We start from the raw sequence: 23,632 nt of genomic DNA on the forward strand, positions 1-23,632 counted from the left end.
CCTACCCACCCACTCCCACTTTTTGGCCCTGGCGTTCCCCTGTACTGGGGCATATAAAGTTTGCAAGTCCAATGGGCCTCTCTTTCCAGTGATGGCCGACTAGGCCATCTCTTGATACATATGCAGCTAGAGACATTTGTATGTGTGTTTTCATGGCTGACCGTTTGGTATTAGTGTGTTCTTCCCTAGGGAAGACTGTTTCTCCTGTTCTCAGCATTCCTTAGTTCCCTTGTAGTTCTTTTTGCAGGGTTGTGACCTCATGAGTGTCCTCCCCCCCGCCCCCCATTCATGTTAGCATGTCTCTCTCGTTGCTGTCTTAGCTGGTTGGGCTCATGTTTAGACAGTTATGTTGGTGAGGCTTTATAAGAGTAGATTCTGACACTTCTAGAAGATACAGTCTCACAGCCAACTCCCTCACCCTCTGGCTCACTTTCCAACCCCTTGCTCGGCAATGATCCCTGAGACTCACACGTAGTCATAGTGTATATGTATCCGTTGAGACTGGGCTCCACAACTCTGCATTTTGATTGGTTGTGGTTTTCTATAATGGTCTCCATCTGTAGCAAAGAGAACTTGCCTTAGTGAGGTGAAGACTAAACTGATCTGTGGCTATAGGGGCAAATATTTAGGATATAGTTATGGATTGTGCTGGTTTAGTAAAGTAGTGCTTGTAGGTTCTTCTCCAAAATTCATGACTTCACCTACCACTGGGTAGTGGGCTAGGTTTCTAGTACCGGGCACGGCTTCCCATTTGTTGAACATGTCTTAATTCCAACTAGAGAGCTGTTGGTTACTGCCAAGGTATATGTAACATTATGCACCGGTAGAGTTATCATGGGTGTCACAGCTGCGTAGAAATGTTGGTTGCTTCCCCACCTTGGAAGCCTGACTCTCCCCCCTTCTTGATCCCCCCTCTCCAGCCTTCTCTTTCCTCAGCATCATCTCAAGCTAAGCCACACTGCTAAAAACTAATTGGTCCAAGGAGAGAGTGAGAAGGATGGATAGGTGGTAGGGTGCTGGGATGCAACAAATGTATAAATGAAGCATGGGATGGATGGCTAGACAGTGAACGGGAACCACTCAGGGGGAGGGTGAAAAACAGAAGTGTATTAGTGTGAATGGGTGGTTCAGCCATTAGTGAATGGCTCGGGCAGCCTCCACTAGAAGACCAGGCCAACTAAAGACCCGAATGTCCTGCCTCTTGGTTTCAGGTCCCGCTGTTCCAGTCCCAGCCGGACCCAGGAAAGAAGACCCAGGAAACCCAAAGGTTTTCCAGAGGAGGTACCTCTGTCTGCCTTAACCTGATTTGCCTCTTGGCCATCTTTTGGAACTCCCAAGTTGAGCAGGGCCTCCTGTGGGTGTGCAGAGAGCTAACTGGGACAGAGGTGGAAGCAGTGTGCAAGGGGCAGATGGGAGGGGGTGACAGTCTTGTTTCCAGGGAAGTGCAATAAGTAGGACAGGAGAGCACTGGTGGCATCTATAGGAGGCATTGGGGCTCTCGGGAGGAGAGGGCAATAGAGATGGTTGGAGGCTTGCAGGGAGCATACATCTACTGAAACCCTGAACTAGGTATTCAAATTGGCCTATGTCAGTTAAAGGAGTGGCTAAAGTGCTTTCCCAATTAATTCACAACCCAGCTCTGACCGGTTCTAAACCTAGCTGAAGGCCCTTGGGCAAGTTCCTGCCCTGCCTCCTAGGGGAGCTGTGTAGATGGCTTGAGACAACCAGCATGCCACTAAGCCCAAGGCTCCTTCCTGGCTCTTGCGCCATTCTGATGTGGCAGCTTAAGGTTGTTGTCATTCCACGAGCTTCCGGACACCAGATATGGCACCGTTAAGTACTTGGCCTCAGACCTTGAAAGAGTTCAAGGTCTGTTCATGGAGACAGATCGGGAACACATTGCAATCTATGCTAAATGTGCAGTTAGCCACTCACATCTGTGGGTTCTGCATCCGTAGACTCACCCAACCACACAAACAAAATATTTAGAAAAGAAATTATTGCATGGGTTCTGAACATTATGCATTCTCTTGCCCTCCATGTTCTCCCAAACAAGGCAATATAACAGCTACTTACAAAGCATTGACGCTGTGTGGGATATTAAAGCCATCTAAAAAGGATGTAAGCATACAGAAGGGTGTGCATTGGTTATGTGCAAAGCCTTACACCACGCTATAGAAGAGTCTCGAATACCCAAGCTTTTGAGCACCCTCTTGTGGTCCTGGAGCCAACAACTCCTCTAGTATCAAGGGAGGCTATAGACATGGCCAAGAGAAAATAGGGGCACAGAGAAGACTTCCTTGCCCCTGCTATGTTGAGGATCAAATCCAGGGCCACACATACTAGACAAGTGCTCTACCAGTGAACATTAGTCTGTTTAAGATTCCATCACCATTTTACAAACCAAGAATTCTTCTTCCCTGGTTATAGATGAGAATGCAGAAAGACAAAATCAAGTGCAGGAGAGAAGGTGAAAGGAGAAGGTGGAGGAATTCAGGGGGAGCAAGAACAACACAGGTGACAGAGGGAGCTGCCACTGGCTGGAGCCACACAGAGGGAGGAGCTGAGATACCTGCTGTTCTTAGCTCAGACTTGTGGGTCCCATGGAGTGCTGGCTGAGACTATCTCTGCTCTGACAACTTTCCCAGTAGGAGGCATTCGAATCCAATAAGAAGCAAGTGCTGTCCCAGAGCTTTGTCCTCTCCAATGCCCCAGATCAATGACCAGATGCTGAAATGGGGCTTCTTTACAGGTGAGATGCTCCAGGGGAGAGCAGCTGCAGGAACCAGACACTGGAGAAACCAGCTGTCTGCAGGATGCAACCGGAGAAGACCGCACCCCTGACCTCTGTAACCCCTTGCAGCCAAGCCATCTCCCCACCTTTCTGGAAGAGAAGAGGGAGGATTCTGGAAGCCTCAGTTGTCCCCAGAGCACTTGGGAAACAGAAAGGGAAGGATTTCAGCTAGACCAGAAGGAGGGAGGCCCAAAGCCCAGGAAATTCCTGGAAAACTCAACAGCCAGCATCCAGCAACAGAGGAGCAGGGCTAAGGATGTTCAAATGCAGCTGACAGGAAGGAAAGATGAAGGAAAAGGAAGTCTGTCGGGGACAGAAGATCAGAGAACAACAGAAGGGATCCAGAAAAGGGCAGCAGATTGGGACCTTGACCAGGGGCCGATGGCCCCCAGTCTTCAGGGAAGGGAAGAAGATGCAGAGCTAGGATACAGGCATGAGTGGAATCAGCCTGATGTTCTCAGGCAATCCTGGGTCCTGGGAACAAAGAAAAGTTCTCTCATGGAGAAGCCACAAGAGTGGACAGGAGTGACCAGTGTGACCATGCAGGAGGATCAATCAGAAGTGCCCTTGCAGCAGGAGGTGATCAAGGTACCTGTCTATTGTCTCCTCTCAAGCCTGACCTGCAGCTAAGTGTCTACAGAGGTAGCCTGTGGCCATTCCAGGCCACAGATCGGTGTAGGGGGTTGTTTGCTTGTGAAAAGACCTTCTGTAACTCAGGCTGATCTCAAATTTGCTATGTAGCCAGGCTTTGCCTAAGCCTCCTGCTGCAAGGCTCACCCTCAAATCCTGAGATTATTGGTGTATGCCATCACACAGAGCTCCACAAATCAATTTTGGATTGCTCTCCGAGCTACTATTTGGGGTTGCTCTTTGAAAGTCACACGGTCTTCAGCTTGTAGAGTGCCCCTTCCTGTGATTGCTTCACTCATCAGCACCTCCTGCCCAGCCATGCCAACATTTGAGTTAGGGACTACATCCCAGCAAGTGACTTTTAGGAAGTCACAGAGTTCAGGTGACCTTAGAGGTGAGGTGCCCTTAGAGTTCAGGTGCCACAGCAGAGGTCTCCCAGTGTCCAAGCTCTGTTGCTATACACTAAGCTAGTTTTGATACGCTTTTTCCAGAAGTCCCCCCAAAAATGGCTCGCAAGATGTCCCTCAGCCTCCTTCCTAGCCAGAATCTTCCAGGTCCATGAACTTGGCAATTTCTGGAAGAGAAGAAATGGTAACCCTGGGTTCACTCAGCTCCCAGAAGCATGGCTATAACCTTATAAGAAAGTTCATCGGATGAGCCCAGGGCAGGGGTTTCTGCCTTCCTCTTTCAGCTCTTCCTTCCCCATTTTCTCCTCAGGACCCTGGGTATGGGCTCCAGCTGGCAGAGGAACAGGCCCAGTGCCAGGAGCAGCTGCGGGCACAGGAAGCAGAACTTCAGGCGCTCCAGGAGCAGCTCAGCAGGTAATCTTGGCAACACCAGCAAGGGCCTGGCCTCCAGGACTCCTGAGTTCTCAGTGTACCCAGCTTATGCTAGGTACAACTCCAGGATACTGAGGCCAGTGCCATCCTAGGCATCTTTCCTGACCCCATGAGGGGGTCACAGCTCCTCTCCTCCCCAGCCCCCACCCAGAACCCCAGGAGTTACCCCTGATCCTAGTCCCTGCTTGACCTTGACCCCTACTGCCCCTTCCTGGTACACTGCTGCCTTTTTTATTCTTCTCTTGACTCCAGCCTGCTTCCAAATCTATCTCCCTCCTGCAGGGCTTAAAGATAGGATTCCACTCTGTAGCCCAGGTTGTCCTGGAACTTATGACAATTATCCTGCCTCAGCCTCCTGGGTGCTGGGATTTCAGTCGTAAACCACTATGCTTGGCATTGCTCCTTAATTTTTTTGTTCCTTGTTATACAACCTTTTCTGGGCCTCCTGATAACCATAACAGTGCCTGTCATTCACCCAAAACATACTTAGTCCTGAGCACTACACACAGTCCACCCAATATCAGCTTGTTAGCAGAGAGGACCTAACAGCCAAGCCCTGCATCAGACTCTACAACTGTGGGCTCTCTTGTTCTTTTGGGTCATTTATTATTTAGTCTTCTTACCGAACTCAAACTGATCTTCAATTTGGAATCCTTCATCTCAGTCTCTCAGTGCTGAGACTGTAGGCCTGTCTCACCAAACCTGGCTCCCTCAGCCAACCTTGTTTTGATATGTAGCTCAGGCTATCCCAAAACTTGCCGTGTAACAGAGGACAGCCTTGAGAGTCTGATCCTCCAGGCCTGTGCCTTCGTGCCCGGTTTATATAGTACTAAGTAAGGATCAAACCAAGGCCTTGTGCCTGCTAAGCAAGCACTCTACCTCCCAAGCTGTTGCGGCCCGCCCGCGGTCCACAACACGAACGGTTCACTGAGAATGGCAGTTCCCTGCAAAGAGAGGAATCTAGACGGGGCAGAAGAAACAATGGAGTCAAGACAAGACTCTGATCAAGACTCAATTTAATATTTCCAGACACTCAGTTTATAAAAGAAGCGGGAGGGAACCCAATTTCCCGCCAAGTAACTGAGGGTCCAGTAGCAGGACGAACACGTGTGTGACTCCAGGCAGCAAGGGCAGGTTCCAGCAGTGGGCGTGGCAGGACGAATGAGCCGGTAGCTCCACCCTTGAGCAGGCAGGTTCCAGGCTGGGGGGAAGGGAGGCCACATTTCCCCCCATTAGATAACAAAACAAAAATTAAAAAAAGGGGTGGCCTGTGGCAGAAAAATTATCTATGTTCAATAGTTCTGCCTGAGTTCCTAGGGCTAAAGAAAAAACTTGTTTCCGTGGGGTTCCCTAACTTTTCTAATGGTAAACTGTATCTGGCTAAGACTGTCTTTAAGGCACTGACTGAATAGCAGCACTGGGCTGTAGGCTCTGACTTTATAATGCTAATTAGTGCTGAATAGGTAGCTACCTGTTTGCCTTTTAAGTAGGGCGTTGGAACCCTGGCTGAGTTTAACTAAACAATTTTAGAATAACACTGAACTGATAATCCTCTGCAATTTTGGGGAACAGGGAGAAGGGGTTAAGACCAGCTCTTTAGTACAAGGCCAATTGGCTTTTTTATTATTTGGGTGGGAGGCAGTGAAGGGCTTGCCCTTACGACAGCAAGGTCTCCAATCTCTCTCCCCCCTATTAATTAAGTTTAAATAGGCAATGCTTAACAGAGGTGATCAAATGATTTTCTCATCCGTAGATGAGTGGGCCTTTAACCTTGACTTGGGTGGACATTAGCCTGATTCCTCCCGTGAGCATTGTAACGACTCACATCTGTGGCTCTTGGTATCTTTTGGGGAGGGGAGGCAGAGCCTTAAGTATTTTTGGTTTTTAGCTGGAATCGGATACCAACCTCCGTCAAATCAGGTGTGTCGCACAGGGAACTCAGAAACGGTCAAACTGGACCTTCCCTCCGCAGTAATCTCCTGCGCCAAGCGGTACCCATACCGTATTCATATGATTATGAATCAGTATCGCAATTCTGAGTTATTGCGAGGTCTCTATATGAGACTTGTCAACCTCAGATTTAGCAAGGCCTAGACAAGAATTATGTCAGTATTAACACCATTAATTTTGGTTAAAATAGGAGCTGAAAGTCTTTCCTCTTCATCTCTGTTATTCCCAGTAGCCTGAGGAACTAAGGACACCTTGCAGTAACAGCAAGGGTGAAAAGCCAGAGGCCAGCTAAGGGACTAAGCCTATATCTATCAAAATAAGAACTAATCTTTGTAAATATATATGAAATTTCTACTTCCCTAGCTCTCCTGGTAAATCTAAATCTTATCTTAGACTGAAAAGCCACATGCTGGGATGTCCCTGGAAGGGAGATTAGCAGAACCACCTGTTTGCTCTTAGGGGCGGGGCGGAGAACCGGAGAATGTAGATTGACCTGCTTGAGAGAAGGAAGAATACTAAACAATGAGAGTGTAGCAATGTAAATTTTCTGTTTGGAGAAGTCAAGGTACTTTATTTAGATGCAAATTGTAAAGCTAAAGTTAATCTCCGGCCTCTTGTAGGGGAATTGGGAAACAGAGGAAAACAATTTTTTCTGAGAGCTTCCACTCCCAGCACAAGAGGAATTTTAGTCTTTAGAATGATACTTACGAGGAGAGACAGAATCTGTGTCTACCTGACGAATTAATCTCTCTGGTAGCCACCGTGCTTCATCTTCATCTCGTGAAAAAACACAAACCGAGCCTCTTCCCCAGATTAGAACTGGATCTGGACCCTTCCATTTATTAGTCAGGGCGTCCTTCTATTTTACCAATGCATAAGAATTAGAAGTAACTGGGTGCCAGTGGCGTTCCGCTGCAGACTGACCTTTAATGTCAGTTTGCAAAAAGTTTAGGACAAATAAGGTAAAGGCAAGGTGAGCCTTTGGTGACCTTGGGGGAAATGCTCTGAATTAACTTTGCTAGGTAATTTAGAATATAGGAATCTCTAATAATTGAACTGAATATTAGACCAGTCTAAGATTGAGTTAGAATGGCTGGTCACACTGAAGAAGAGTGAAAAATCATTATGACTCTATTAAATGACTAATTTTACTAAGTTTGAATATACAGTCTCTGATGTACTATTGCCATAAAGTTAAAAGGCTAGAAGCTAGTCTAAACTGGAAAAATGACAAGTAAGGATGGATCTAAAACATGAATTTAATCTTTTAGTCCTTTTAATCAGGACACTGAGTTAACTTACCTGTTAGCTCAGCACACGAATTACCAATATGCTTCTGTAGAGTTCTGTGGAGAGAACCTGTTTTTTTTTTTTTTTTCTTTCTTAATAAGGTAGCTGTTTTAGGATCAATTTATAAGCCAATAAGTAGATCCTTTTAAGATACTAAAAAGCATTTATTAAATTTGACATTTTAATCTCAAATTTTGAAAATAAAGGTATGTTTTAAATAGTGTGCATGGAAATGCACTAAATAGTATATATGGGGATACAATTTCTCTCTTTTGTCTTTTAAGAGGTTAAAGTTTAAAATTTTACAATATCTAACCTTTTGAATTAATAACTTTTTGGACAAAACATTTTAAATATTTGGCTGTAAAGGGGCAGTGACTAATTGCACTTTCAATTATTTTTCTTAAGGAACGGTTGTAACTAGAAAGCTTGAAAAGTTATTAAGAGTCACACGTGCATAATTTATTTATTTATTAACTAAAAATATGTATAAGCAATTGTAAATTTGAGAATTAATAGTATCTGAGGGACGAACAATTTTAAGTAATTATGAGCTCAGAGATATAGCATTGACTATTAATATATAAATTAAGGTTTGATTGTTCAGCATTTTAAAACACCATCTACAGCACACAACCAGATTATTTGTGCTGGAATAGGGGCAACTGTGTGTCTTAAGACTCCGCCCCACAGCAGCTAGTTGGGCCCACGTGGCCTAACGATCGGCTGGGAGGATGAGAAAAATGACTTTACAATAATGTTTTTTCTGGCCAAAGAATTGTCTTCGGCACAACTAATTTTTAATTACCAATTAACAACAATTATAAAAGCTTTCTTTATTTTTTGTAAAACCTTTTGCAGCAAACCAAAACACCAAATAACAAAAGGATACTGTCTCTGAATCTTTTGGGTGAGAGCAAGGATTTAAGGTAAACTTCCCTTGAGAAGCATTAGTTAATAAAATACTTTCCACTTAGGAAACAATATATACTGAAAGATTAAAACTTTTGGCTTCTTGTAAAGAAGCAGAAACAATAAACATTTTTCTTACATAATGTAAAGCTATATTAGCCATACGTAGAGGCAAAATTTTCTAGTGATTACCAGTTTACTAGAAGCAAAAATCTTTGAATTTAAGCATTATTTTAAACATCTGAATAGATCTGTAACACTGTTAAAAAGAAATTTTCTTGAACACAGGGAAAAACTTTTTTAGGCATTGTTTGCAAAACAAAAGAAAAGGCCACAAGCCGCTCTGGGGCTGCCCAGAGCCCTGTATTGACTCAAAGGTAAAATACTTTTTAATTTGAGCATCAATCTTAAATTTGCAATCAAACTGCAAGCTGCAGTCAATGGAACAATGGCAGTTTTAACCATAATTTTTAAGTTTTTGTGCAAGGTTAGGATAATATCTACAACTTTGGGAAAGCAAAACCTATGTTTAAAACAATTTATCACTGTTAAAATCAATATTAGAAGCATTACTATCATATTACGAAGTTTGGATATCAATTAATACCTATGAATACCTATTAAAGCAAGCTTTAATGCTTTAATAAAGAGGCATTGCTTTGTATCTTATCTTAAATTTTACTATTTAGGATAGGAACCACATTTATCAATTTCTGAGTTAAGAAGATCTTTTTCTGAGGAGGCCTTCTCTGATAGGCACTCCTCCTGAGATACCACAAGTTCCGCCTGAGGGCAATTTAGCCCTGGGGAAGTTGCATCTTTTATAGCATCATTTACAAGCGCCCAGAGACCTAGGGTAAAATTATCTGTCTGAGCGATATTCAGGGCCTCACCAACTTTCTCCCAGGTTCCACAATCTATCGTTTCTTCTTCTTTGAACCATGGACAACAGCTATCTCTCTTATCTAAAAGATTTCTGACTTTGAACCCTTCTTTCTTCCACCTAAGCAGTTTTCTAAAAAACTGCGGCACACCGCCTGTCTCCGTATCTAGTTCCGATTTACGAAACTGCTGACCCCAAGCAGAAACAGTGTTGGGTCAGCACTGCTTCAAACTTGTTCGTATCCTACCGCATCCTACCGCATCCTCAGCAACACTTTACAAAACTGAAATTTTTTTAGGCTAGCGCTAGCATGTGTACCTGTCCGTTGCTCCGATGCTCCTCCGATACGAAGATTCTTTCCTTTCTTGTGGAGCTCCACACAGCAGTCGTTTCTCTTAACATCCCTCTGCCATTCTTCAGGTCCCAGTTCTGGCGCCAACTGTTGCGGCCCGCCCGCGGTCCACAACACGAACGGTTCACTGAGAATGGCAGTTCCCTGCAAAGAGAGGAATCTAGACGGGGCGGAAGAAACAATGGAGTCAAGACAAGACTCTGATCAAGACTCAATTTAATATTTCCAGACACTCAGTTTATAAAGGAAGGGGGAGGGAACCCAATTTCCCGCCAAGTAACTGAGGGTCCAGTAGCAGGACGAACACGTGTGTGACTCCAGGCAGCAAGGGCAGGTTCCAGCAGTGGGCGTGGCAGGACGAATGAGCCGGTAGCTCCACCCTTGAGCAGGCAGGTTCCAGGCTGGGGGGAAGGGAGGCCACACCAAGCTACATCCCCAGCCCAGGTTTTTGGTTTTTGGCTTTGGTTTTTTAACACAGTCTTCTCTATCAGCAGGAGGTTAGTTCCAGGAGCCCAAGTGAAACCAAAACCCCTGGCTCCTGACAGGAACACCCTCCCCAGTCCTGTACGAGCTCCCCTAGCTTGATCTAAATGCTGTAAAAACTGATGTAACACTACATAATATAACCATGAGAAGAAAAAACATCTGGACATAAGTTATTTGTTTGTTTCCCAAACACTTTTGGTTTGCGGTTCTTTAAAAGCAGAGACACGGATACAGAAAGCTGACCATACCCCATTCTCCCTATCTCTTTCTACCAAATAGCTCCAAATAGCTTCTTTGCCTTGACCTCAAGGCCCCAACGGCATTATCTGTCACCACCTCTGAGTCTGCCTTTGGTCTTCACGGGCCCAGAATCTGCCTGCTGCCTCTGTCTCTAGAGGACACCATGACACCTTCTCCAAGGCAGGCCAGAACAGTCTCAGGCTGTGTGACTGTGATTCATACTGAATCACTGGGAAGTTCTCTGTCTGTCTTTCTGAACAGCTGGGCCAGACCCGGGAGCTCAGACTCCAACCCAAAGCCTCTTGGATTCTACCCAATGCTCACCACCCAAACTGCTGCTGTGACCAGCAAATATTCCCATGACTCAGACCCTCACTGAAAAGAGGGGCCTTGGCCATGCAAGAGCCTCTGTGACTTCAAGAAAAGCTTGTGGCTAAGAGGCACCAGAGAGATGTCCTAGTATCTGGGGGTACTGCCTCACAGACCCCTGTCACCTTGCCACCTGTCATTTAGTCATTCTTAAACACTTAGGGTACCCTGTTCTAAACCCAAAATACCCTTGTAGGAAAGACACAAAATCCCTATGTTTGTGTTGCTCTCAGCACAGGGCAGGCAGTAAGCAGGATCTGCAAGCATACTACAGAGCAGTGAGGTAGGCTTACTATAGTCACTACTATCTATCTATCTATCTATCTATCTATCTATCTATCTATCTATCTACCTATCTATCTATCTATCTATCTATCTATCTATCTATCTACCTATCATCTATCAATCTATCTACCTACCTATCATCTATCATCTATCTACCTATCCATCTATCTACTCATCTATCTATCCATCTACTCATCTATTATCTACCTGTCTATCATCTATCTATTCACCAATCAATCATCTAACTACCTATCATCTATCTACCATATATTTGTCTATCTATCCATCTATCTATCTATCTATCTATCTATCCATCTATCTATTGATCTATCACCTATCATCTATCTGTCTACCTACCTATCTATCCATCTATTTATCTATCTACTATCTATCTATCTATCTATCTACCTACCATCGGTCTCTCTACCTATCTATCTATCTGTCTGTCTATCTATCTATCTATCTATCTATCTATCTATCTATCTGTTTGTGTATCTACCATCTATCATCTATCTATCTATCTATCTATCTATCTATCTATCTATCATCTGTCTACGCATATATGTGGAAAACGAGTGCACCCGAGCCTGTGTGGGTATACATATACCATGACATACATGTGGAGTCAAACAACAACCAGTAAGAGTCATCAGTTCTCTCCTTCATCATGTGGGTCCCAGTGCCTGAACTCAGGGTATCAGTCTTGGCAGCAAGAGCCTTCACCTGCAAGCCATCTCTCCAGCTCCTGGAGTACAGTTCTAAGGAGAAAAAAATAGGGAAGGAGAGTGAGAATAGACCACTGTGATCTTTTAAAGAGGGTAACATGGCCACCTTAGGCCTCTCAGAAGCTATGGCATTTACATAAAGACCTGAAGGAAGTAAGGAGCCAGCCTGTTGGACACCAGCTAGAAAGATGCTTCAGGCAGAGGGCAGAACTGGGACAAAGGTCCAGAGGTAGGAAATTGCACAGCAGGTTCAAGGAGAGTCATGGGAGTCATGGGCCTAGTCAAATGTGGGAGAGAAGGTCTTGTGGACAACGGGGGCAGCTTCAAGGGAGCTTGGGAAGCCATCAAAATAACCTTGGCTTTGAATCAAAGTAAGAAGGAAGCCATTATAGAGTCCAAGCAGAGGAAGGGCATGATCATGTGTGCATGCATAAGTGCATGTGCGTGTGCATGTGTGTGTGTGTGTTTAATTCAGAAGTTTTTAGTATATTGGTGGAGCTGTGCAACTACTAACACAGTCAATTTTTGAACATTGGTGTCATCCCCAAAGAACTGTGCCCATTAGCAGTCATTCTTCAATCAACTTTCAGGTCTTAGACTTGACTAGTCCAGGCTGACCCTATTTTAAAGCGCCCATGGAACAAGACTAGCAGGTTCTTCCCTTACCCACTTGGGCCAAAATTGCCTCCATCATGCTCCTGGAACTTGCTATGCCCAGTCTCCCTTGGGGTCTTCCATCCAGCTCTTCCCTATGTGTGTTCCTCCTTCCCTTAGAATCTATGCAAACATCAGCAGCTCCCAGGAGGCCTTCTTCCCAGACAGCGTCTCAGTAAACAGATGTCTTAGTTAGGGTTTCCATTGCTGTGATAAAACAACATGACCCAGCTGGGCAGTGGTGGCGCACGCTTTTAATCCCAGCACTTGGGAGGCAGAGGCAGGTGGATTTCTGAGTTCGAGGCCAGCCTGGTCTACAAGGTGAGTTCCGGGACAGCCAGAGCTACACAGAGAAACCCTGTCTTGAAAAAAACCAAAAAACCAAAAAAAACCAAAACCCAACATGACCCCAAGCAATTTGAGGAGGAAAGGGTTTATTTCATCTTATAGTTCCAGAGAACAGGACATTACTAAGGGAAGGTAGAGCAGAAACTGGAGGCAGGAACTGATACAGAGGCCTTGGAGGGATACTGCTTACCGACTTGCTCATTCATGTTTGCTAGGCTGCTTGCTTCTTTCGTTTCCTTTCTTTTCCTTTCCTTTCCTTTCCTTTCCTTTCCTTTCCTTTCCTTTCCTTTCCTTTCCTTTCTTTTCTTTCATTTTTCCTTTTTTTTTTTTTTGACAAGGTTTCTCTGAGTAGCACTGGTTATCCTAGAACTCGCTCTGTAGATCAGGCTGGCCTCAAACTGAGAGATATGCCTGCCTCTGCCCCAAGTGCTGGGATTAAGGGTGTGAGCCACCACCACTGGGCCCAGCCTACTTTCTGTACCACCCAGGACCACCTGCCCAGAGATGGCACCACCCACCCACAGTGATCTGGGCTCTGACACATCTATTATCAATCAAGCAAGATTTCTTCCCATCTGATCCTAGCTCAGTGTCAAGTTGACGTACAAGCTAGCCATCACAGTGGAGTTGGGGGTAACCAGAGATATTTGGCCTGGGCTGGTGACAGCTGTTGATTTGTGAGTAAATTTTGAAGCGGGACTTCCTCAGAGACTGGCTGTGGAGCTGAGAGAAAGAGTCAGGAACAACTATTCTCGGGGGTGGGAAGATTAGAGTGGACAGGCTTGTGTAGAAAGCACAAGAACAGAGCTTTGAACCTATAAAGTCTGGGACGTCTGTCAGAGTTCTAAGTCAGGCCTTTGGGCAAGATGTCAGGTGTGATGTGCTGGAGAAAAGATGACCTGGGAGTTAGTGGGGATTCCTGTCAGACTACAGATGGGGTAGCAACTTCCCAGTCTAGGACACAACCACTGCCCAGACCCAGGAACCAAGCATTGAGCTGCCACTTGGCAAAGGGACCATGGGCATCCAGCCAGTGATAGGGGTTCACCACTAGCCAGTTCAAATTCTACAGGCACATTCTTTCTACCAGCCATGTTTGCTGTAGCTGTGTGACCCCAAGTGGATAGAGGACCAATGTACAGTGAACCATACCTAGTAAGTCTATCCTAAAGACAGGAGAGACTTTACAGGAAGCCATTTGCTCTCACCCGCTACCCACTCAGCACAGGTGACTGGGGTTCCGAGTGGCTGAACATGTAGAAAAGACAAGAGAATTCAGGCCCATGTCCAGACTTCAGTTTCTTTCGAGTGCCATGTGACCCTAGGCAAGAATCATACCCTCTTGGAGATTCTTCTCTGTCTTCTAAAACTAGGCTTATAGTGCCCATCTGATGACCCTGTGAAACTGAAATGAAGCAAGACCTCGGAGCCTCAGCCCAGTGCCTCGCCTATACTAGGGGCTCAAGACATCCTGGCTCCTCCCACATCTACTCCTGACATCCCTGTTTGAAATATTTCAGTGGCTTCTTCTGCCCACCTCCCCACCACCCCTATACTGCATCTTGTGTTTCTTGCCCTCTTCCTGGGATCCCAGCCTCAGTAGACTCCTTTCAGCCACTCAGACAGGCTGGCCACTCCAGCTCGCAGACTTGCATGTCTGACATCAATGCCCTGTAGTCTCAGTTAACTCCCCAGCAACTCTTCTAATCTCTGTCTCAGTCTCTGGTGGGCTCTGTCACAAAACTTGGCTTAATTTCCTTAAGTCCCACAGGAGCCTTGGGTGCAGCCACCAGCACACAGTAGGGGCCTGACAGGTTTCCCTTCCACCCAAGCAATGCACAAACCCCATGGTGGTCCCATAAGTACCGAGGATCACCAAGCAAAAGAACTAAATGTTGACTAGCGCCCCCTACAGGAAAGCTGGAGTTCAGCAACTAAGAAAAAATCCAGAAAAGGCCTGGATTTTTTTTTCATGGGTCTTTTGGAAGTCCCATTCTTAGTGAGATTTGGAGGCGCACCAGCTTTGGGGGCCTGCTAAATATCTGGGGTGTAACTCAGTTGATCAAGCACCTGCCTGGCCTGCGTGCGCAAGGCCCTGGATCTGATTCCTTGACTCACCAGCATCTACCTACCCCTTGCTGGTCGTAGACACTCCCAACCAAACCATGCAGTGAGAAGCTTAGACCATTTTATTTTCAACTGAGTAAACTTCTTGGAACCTTCTAGAAAATCGCTAGCAACAAGGAAAGGCAAAAATAGAACTGAAGCAGTTCCAAACCCAAAACAGAGATAGAAACCTAGGAAAGCCATATTTTTCCTATTGCTTTTTAAAAGACAATGTAATACACCTCCTAAAAATACTTTAAAAGTAAGGCATAACCACCTCCATGCCTGCACTGCTGCCTCCATGCCCAGTGGTCCCCAGCTGACCATGGTGTCCCCAACCCAGGTTCCCAGGCGTCCTTCCAAGACAGGCCTCCAATAAATGAACCTTCCCAGAGAGTTATGTGGGTTTTTTTTGTTTTGGTTTGGTTTGGTTTTTGGTTTTTGGTTTTTTGGTTTTTTGGTTTGTTTGGTTTTGGTTTTTCAAGACAGGGTTTCTCTGTGTAGCCCTGGCTGTCCTGGGACTCACTCTGTAGACCAGGCTGGCCTCAAACTCAGAAATCCACCTGCCTCTGCCTCCCAAGTGCTGGGATTAAAGGTGTCTGCCACCACTGCCTGGCTGAGAGTTACGTTTTAAAGTGGAAATGTGAAAAGGGAGGAAAAGATGGAAGGAGAGTGGAGGAAGAGGAGGGGGAAGGGTAGGAAAGAGGGCAGGAAATGTTCAGTAGTGCCCGACTCAGGAATACTCAAGGTTAGGCCCTGTTTGTATTTCTCTACGATTGCTGAATCTATCTATAGATGCTCAGTTTGTACACATAATGTGTGTGTATGTTTGTGTGTGTGTGTGTGTGTATGTGTGTGAGGGGGGCAGGGAGGAGGAGAGAGAGGTGGTAGGTGTTTGTAGTGTGTATAATATGTGGTGTATATGGTGTGTTACATGCCTCTGTATGTGTATGGTATGTGGATCCTGTACCTATATGTGGACTCCGGTTTCTCCGGGGACTCCCATGACAGGTCTGAGCCTTCCTCCTCATTGAGTCTCCCTCTGTCTCCAGGTGTCAAAAAGAAAGAGCCCTGTTGCAAGCGAAGCTGGAGCAGAAGCAGCAGGAGGCTGAGAGGAGGGATGCCATGTATCAGACGGAGCTTGAAGGGCAGAGGGACCTGGTCCAGGCCATGAAAAGGAGGGTGTTGGAACTGATTCAGTAAGAATGGGGCGGGGAGCAGGGACTGGGGTGGAAATGAAGGATGGGTGGTAAGGAGTGTGGAGGCCGGACTTGAAGACTACTTCACTCTAGGGTTCTCGACCTTTCTATATCTGGACTTGCTCCCTTCTGTTAGTGACCTCGTGCTGTCACTAATTACATGTCCCATGTTACAGAGGTGGAAACTGAGGGCCAGCAGTACTGACTTGGCCACTAAAGACAGATGATGTATAAACCACAGAGTCCTCTGGCAATAATGTATGCTCTCAGTTCAAGAACTGCTCTCTGTCTCCCATTGTGGTTAGAAGAGATTCCCCCATCTCTTCTAGCTCACCAGCTGAGAAGGGATTAAAAGAAGGAAAGGGAAATGTGGACTACCAAGAAGTGACCACACGCCTACACCACCCTGCATGCTAGACTTCCCTAGACCCCTGGGCCTCTGGGTCCAGCCAGGAGCAGCTATTCTCGGTAGCAGAGGCTGAGCTCGCCAGGGTTGACTCCAAAGCTCTGAGCTCACTGAGACAGGGGAGACGGGTAAAGCATGTCAGTCATCTAGAGAGGCAGCACACGCGTGTACCTCCACAGACACGGACACGCTCGTGCTTGTTCATTCCTTTCGTGTAGCTCTGGAGATCCCCCCCCCCCACCACCACTGCCCTCGGGTTCCATGCAAAGCAGCAGGTTGCTGGAGTCGTCCAGCAAGTACATTCTTTTGCATAAAATTCACACATTAAAAGTGAAAGGGGAGCAAGTGCGGCTTGGAGAAAATTAAATAATTTAAGGAGAGTAGAGAAAGACACTCACAGCACAAGCCTGATAACCTGAGTCAGAGCCCCCGAGCCCACGCGGAAGGAGAAAACCAGCTCCCCACACGGTCCTCCGCCCATGCACGCGCACTACACACTCAGGCCTGCCACCCTAGCACTGGGGAGGGAGCGGCAGAAGGACTGTGTGTTCTAGAGCAGCCTGGACTATGTTGTGAGACTCTGTCTCAGGGGAAAAAAAAACCAATATGTTTGTTAATTTGTTTAATTCACCAAAAGGATTAGAAAGTAAAGATAAAGCAGACTCTCAGAAAACAGGTCTAATCCCAGCACCTGGGAGGCAGAGGCAGGTGAATATCCGTGAGTTCAGGCCAGTCTGAGCTACAGAGCAAGTTTCAGGACAGCCAGGGATACACAGAGAAACCCTATCTTGAAATGCAAGACAAACAAACAAACAGGCCTGTGCTGGAGAGGTAGACACAGTAAGATGCCTGGAGTTGGCTGGCCTGCTAATCTAGCCAAATGGGCGAGCTTGAGATTTAGTGAAAGATGCTGCCTCAGAAAACAATATGGAAAGCAACTGAGGGAGATGCCTGATATCAACCTCTGGCCTCCACGTGTATGCATGAACACACACACACACACACACACACACACACACACACACAGACCGTCTAAGAATCCTAGCACCCTCTCCAACTGGTAGAGGTTTCCAAAATGAAGAAACTAAAATCAAGTAGGTTATCAAATAAAGTATGGCAAAGGTTAAAACTATGCATCGCAGGCTCCGATGGACAGCAATCTTTAGATCTCGTGGAATGCTCAGCACAATAAAGAAAAGAGGGGGCCTGCAACTCATACCTAGATATGGCACTGTGAAATTTCGGAAAAGCAAAGAGAAAGAGCATATTTTCAGATTACCTAGAGGGAAACACAAAACACATAAGGAAGATGGGAGAATCCAACAAGTGTCCATATCTGTGAGGTAATAATTCTCAAGTTCTCAGAAAAGCCAGCTCTTGAGCTGGACTCCCACATCCCAGATAAACCATACATTAAATGAAGAAGGTGAGGGCAGAAAGCATTAACCAGATAGGTCTCAGAAAGTCCAGCTCCCACACAGTTCTTTCTTAAGAAGTTAGTTGAGGATATGTTCCTCAACAAGAAGGAAGTGAGCCAAGAAAAGAGAAGATGTGATTCAGGGAGCAGCGGTTCCACGCAGGAGCAGGAGAAGAGGATTCCTAAGAGAGCACACGGGTGGGAGAGTCGGGAGGTACTTGCTGTGATGAAGGATGTGGGGGAAGTCAGGCACAGTGCTGCATGCCTGCAATCCCAGTACAAGGAAGGCTGAGGCAGGAAAATCGCATGTTCAAGACCAGCTTGGGCTACTAGAAAGAAACCATCAACAGCCCACAGTGTGGTAGTGGTGATAATAATAATGAGAGGAAAAATAGTATGTTAGAGGCAGATAATACAATGAGTCAAGAAAGACAGAAGGCTGGAGAGGTGGCTCAGTGGTTAAGAGCACTGGCTGCTCTTCGAGAGGACCTAGGTTCAATTGCCAGCACCCACATGGCAGCTCACTCTTGTCCCAGAAGATTAGCCACCTTCTGGCCTCCTTGGGCCCTGAATGCATGTGTATATGGACATGGATGCTGGCAAAACATCTATACACATAAAATAATAATAAAAATGAAAATAAGAGAAAGACCATTAGAAACTTTCAGAAAGGCCAGGGGTGTGGCTCACACCCATAGCTCTAGGTCTCAGGAGACTGAAGCAGGAGGATAGCCACTGTTAAAGAGGAGACTGGGCTACAGTCTGAGGTCCCACCTCCATGCCTTCCAAGATAGAAACAATAGAGCTGGCAAGATGCCTCAGCAGGAAAAGGCATTTGCCACCATGCCTGACAAGTTCAGCTCCTGGCAGCTACATGGTAGAAGTAGAGAACCAAGTCCAGAGAGTTCTCTACTTGTGTTTGTGGTAGTGTGTGTCTACACACATACATAGCACAATAAATAAGTCAACATAAGCTTAAAAGCACAACTTAGTTATTTGGGAAACATATATATATATATAATCTAATGACACAAATGCTATTCGCTCGTCTTATTACTTCTGTCTGGTTTTTGCGATGCTGGGGATTGAATCCAGTACTGACTGGTGCTAGGCAAGCCGCAGCCTCAGCCTCTGGCCTTCTTCAGTGCTAGAATATTGTCTAATAATAACTCACAAAAAGTAATAAGCCAGACAGTTGTGGTCATTAGTTCTAGTCCTCAGAAGACAAAGGCAGAAAGATCTCTGAGTTCGAGGCCAGCCTGGTCTACAGAGAAAGTTCCAGGACAGCCAAGACTACATAGAGAAATCCTGGCTCAAAAAACCTAAAACAAACAACAATTGGAATGATATAACAGAATGTGGAAGAGCCTGGGCATATAGTCAGTTGGTAATATACGTGCCACAAAAGCATGAGGACCTAAGTTGACAATGTTAAAGCCAGACACAGCCATGTGCACCTGGAACCCCAGTACCAGGGAAGGCACTCATGGGAATCCCAGAGCTCATCACTGGCCAGCCATTCTAGCTATCTCAAAAGATAAAGTGGAGGGTGACTTCTGACCTTCACACACACACACACACACACACACAGCAACAGGGTATGAATATAATATTAAAGATAGAAAATATTCAACTAGCGTGTTCTGTGAAGATGGGCCTGTCCTACGTTTGTGCTACGTGATACGGTGGTTACTAATCCCGTGAAGAAGCTGCAAACTTGAGGTACTGAGCAGCTGAGGAACTGAGGTTTTTCTTTTGATTTGATTTCTATGAGAGCAAACTCACGGCGAGTGGCTCCTGCACTGGTTGCTTTAGCAGAGGATGAGTTGGGGGAGGGGAGGCTTGCAGAATGGAAGTCACAAGGTTGCTCGAGGTTAGCAGGAGAGCTATATAATTATCATCTGCGAATGGACAAGAGTGACTGGCAGGAACCCAAGCCAGGGATCTGAGCACATTGGGAGGAGAAGTTGGTGGAGACGGGAACAAGTAAGAAGAGTCCTCCACTATCAAGGGAAGGATCTCTGTAGAGAATGTTCTCGATCGAAGGAAGTATGTGAGCCTCTTACTTAATATGGGAGGAATACCAAGAGGAACTAGTTGTGGAGGAATGTTTACCTTGGTAAATACCAAGGAGAAATGGTTTACCACTGAAAAAGGAAGGAGCAGGGTGTGTGTGTGTGTGTGTGTGTGTGACTGTGCTTTTTATATAAACCCTTCTGTACAGTTTGATTTTTACTTAAACACCTTTTATTGATTTATTTTAATATTATTTATTTATTTATTTACTTTTATATGAGTACACTGTACCTGTCTTCAGACACACACCAGTAGAGTATGCATCAGCTCCCATTACAGATGGTTGTGAGCCACCATGTGGTTGCTGGGAATTGAACTCAGGACCTGTGTGAGAGCTTAACCTCTGAGCCATCTCTCCAGCTCTACCTTTTATTTCTTATTGTGTGTTTGTGTGGACGTGGATGGTGGGAAGGCACATGTGTCAGATGACAACTTTGCAAAGTCTATCCTCTCCCTCACCTTTGTGAGAATTCCTTTGCTCACTGAGCCATCTCACAATCCCCTAATTGATTTTTTAAAGGCTTGTGTGTGTGTGTGTGTTTTGCCCACATGTATGCTTGCAAACAATAGACAGATCCATGGGACCCACTGGCTAGCCAGCCCCGCCCACTTGGCAAGCTTCAGGCCAGTGTGAGGCCTACCGCCTCTAGCACCGTCTTCCTCTCTTTCTCTCTCTTCTCTATGTCTAGTCAGACTTCTGGATACTTTGTGGGTTCTTTTTTCTCCCACCTTTTCAAATCTCTTACACTAGATAGGAGAGAAAAAAAAGATAGAGGGAAGAGGAGGTGTCGCCATCATTAGACTACTTCCTGCTGATTAGGGGCGTGGAGTTCCTTGGGGGGCAAGTTTGATCATGGCTGTCAGGATATCTAATTTCTTCTTGTTGTTTCAAAATCATGCCCTTGCTAGAACACAAGGCAAATCATAGTCAGCTGCTGTGGGCAATCAGAAGCAGCCCCACATCCCACACCTGGGATTAAAACGAAAACCTATTCTTATAATATTTCTGTGTTTTTAAAGAAACCAAACTTCTCACTACATCTATGTCTCCCCCTCCACGTGATCCATCAGTGAGAAGGACCTTCAGTGGCAGAGACTCCAGCAGCTGTCTACTGTGGCCCCTGGACACTGCATGGGCTGCAACAAGGTCTTTAGGCGTCTGTCTCGGCGGTATCCTTGCAGGTAATGGAAAGGCACAGAGGCTGGGACAACTCACAGGCCCTTTGACCCAGGAAAAGAAAGACCAGGGGAACTGCCTGGTTTTGTTTGATTTGTTTGGTTTTTAAGGACTTTTTCTTTGACATCTCTTTCGGCATGTATGCGTACGTATGTGACACACTTGCATGCATATGTGTGCTGTCTCACACATGTGAAAGACAGAGAAAAACTTGCAGAAGCTGGTTCTCTCCTACCTTGTGGGTTTCAGGGATCAAACTCAGGTCACCTGGTTTGGTGGCAAGTGCCTTTACCCCCTGAGCCATCTCACCAACTATGGTTTAATTAATTATTTTGAGACCATGTATCCCAGGCTGACATTAAACTCACTATGTGACCCAGGTAGAACTCAAATGTATGATCCTCCAGTTTCAATCACTCCTGCATGCTGACATTATAAATGATCATCACCACGCTAGGGTGTGGGAAATGGGTATTTGTAAAGAGCCACTTGAGCCTGGCCCTACATGTCACCCCATCTGGCTACTGCTGCTAAGCAGAATCCTAAAATAGAACAGTGGGCAGGACCACAAAGGAAGGAAGGTAGGTCTTGGAAGATGAGGCTGGTAACCTCCCAGCATGCACTGCTGGGTTCCTGTCTGGGGAGAGGGTCCCTGCACCTCCGTACAAAAAGAACACTCTCTTCCCTCCCACTGACTTCATGGGGAAGATGAACAGGAAGGGGACACAAGCCATCAGGAGAAGCTGCCACCTCAATTAGAGACTCTGGAGTGAGGTATCAAGACAGGCGGTAGGGAAAGGGGAGCATCCTGACCTAGCCAAAGGCTGCCCTGCTGGACAACGAGAATAGGCAGATCCTCCCCTAGAAACCAACCCAGGCTTCCCTGTCTCTGTTTCCAGGCTCTGTGGAGGCCTGGTTTGCCACGCCTGCTCTGTAGACTACAAGAAGAGAGAGCGTTGCTGCCCAGCCTGTGCCCAGCAGGAAGAAATCCAGGTCACCTGACAGCACAAGGAAACTAAGACCAGCCGTCCCACCAGTTCACTCTCCCTGTTTCTCTTCCCAACCCTGATATCTGACTACTCTTTTCTTCTGCAAGCTGGGGCCCCAGCACTGCTGTGGAGGACCAGAGGGAACAGCTGGCAGTCCACAGATAGGCCTAGCTCTGTGTTCCTGTGGAAGGGGCTGAGGGGAACATGCCAAAGCTCTAGAAGCATTGTGTCTGATGAGGAAGACATGCCATAACCTCTCTGTAAAGTCCCTTGAAGCACAGTGAGTCGTGACCATGAATAAGAGCAGCCCAGGGCCCAGATGTTTCCTAGATGCCCTCCCCCATCACCCATAAGAAGCGAAGCCCAAATACACTGGGCTCTTCAGGAACCTCCCCTCCAATCTCCTTCAGAGATCATTGCCTTATCTTGTGTTTCACAGATTTACTGAGTCGTTGTTGACATAGAATAAACATTGTGTAAGTGTGATGGGGTTTCACTCTAACACACATCTGTCACGCCATCTCTAGACACAGGCATCAGATCCAAGGCTTCTGCATCATCCTCCAGCTGCTACCTCCATGCTGAGGCGACCTAAGGAAAGGGGATAACATTTGAAATGTAAATAAAGAAAATATCTAATTAAGAAAGAAAGAAAGAAAGAAAGAAAGAAAGAAAGAAAGAAAGAAAGAAAGAAAGAAAGAAAGAAACCATGAAAGCATACCCCACATATACAAGGGGCCAACTCTATGTTCCCAAGAGGTCTGTGTTCTACTGTCCCATATGTCCCACTGACCCTGCCTCATATCACCTTCGAGCACAGGCACTTCCTAGAGATTTGTCTAGGTATTACTTACACCTCTGGTTCTTTCCTACTCTGTGTGCGTGTGCATGTGCGTGCAAGACATGCATGCACTCGACATTCATGCGGAGGCCAGAGGATAACTTGTTGGAGCCAGCTCTTTCCTTCCACCATGCCATCTGTAAGGAACTGGCTGTAAGAATCCATGCAGGTACCAAACTCCCAGACACTCAAGGCTCTTAGATATATAAACAATGCATCTTAGATATCGAAACAATGCATGGTTTCACACATGCTTAAACCAATTCCAGATTACTGAAAATGCTGGATATGTTATAAATGCTATGTAAACACTGTTCTTTCTGATGTGTTGTTTGGGGGAACGATTACCAGAAAAAGTCTGAACATGTCCAGTGTAGATATAATTTTTCAAATATATTTTCAACCTGCATTCAACCGTTTGAATCTGTGAATGCAGAAATCATGAATGTACACATGGAGGGACTGATGGCTCCAGCTGCATATGTAGCAGAGGATGGCCTAGTCAATCATCAATGGGAGAAGAGGCCCTTGGTCCTGTGAAGGTTCTATGCCCCAATATAGGGAATGCCAGGGCCAGGAAGCAGGAGTGGATGGGTTGAGGAGCAGGGGGAGGAGGGAGGGGATAGGGGATTTTGGAGAGATTAGGAAAGTGGATAACATTTGA

At 46.0% G+C, this 23,632-nt stretch overlaps 1 protein-coding gene across 10 annotated transcripts in view; it reads left to right on the forward strand.

Moving 5' to 3' along the window:
• The window catches only part of Rufy4 (RUN and FYVE domain containing 4), a 28,450-nt gene extending 5,064 nt beyond the window's left edge, over positions 1–23,386 (forward strand). For 5 of the 10 annotated variants that reach the window (XM_029474329.2, XM_029474332.2, XM_029474333.2 and 2 more), the window contains 7 exons: positions 1,212–1,281; positions 2,431–2,517; positions 2,753–3,382; positions 4,142–4,245; positions 15,916–16,062; positions 21,033–21,143; positions 22,038–23,386. In XM_029474329.2, coding sequence (XP_029330189.1) covers positions 1,212–1,281; positions 2,431–2,517; positions 2,753–3,382; positions 4,142–4,245; positions 15,916–16,062; positions 21,033–21,143; positions 22,038–22,140 — 1,252 coding nt within the window. In that variant the 3' untranslated portion in view covers positions 22,141–23,386. Of the gene's footprint in view, positions 1–1,211; positions 1,282–2,430; positions 2,518–2,752; positions 3,383–4,141; positions 4,246–9,718; positions 10,073–15,915; positions 16,063–21,032; positions 21,144–22,037 lie in introns of those variants that run through there. The other 5 variants (XM_021172823.3, XM_085838340.1, XM_029474338.2 and 2 more) reach the window with 4 other exon arrangements.
• The last annotated feature ends 246 nt before the right edge of the window (positions 23,387–23,632 follow it).

This window comes from Mus caroli, unplaced genomic scaffold (assembly GCF_978045245.1).
Source record: "Mus caroli unplaced genomic scaffold, Mus_caroli_1 scaffold_1, whole genome shotgun sequence".
Classification (NCBI taxonomy): Eukaryota; Metazoa; Chordata; class Mammalia; order Rodentia; family Muridae; genus Mus; species Mus caroli.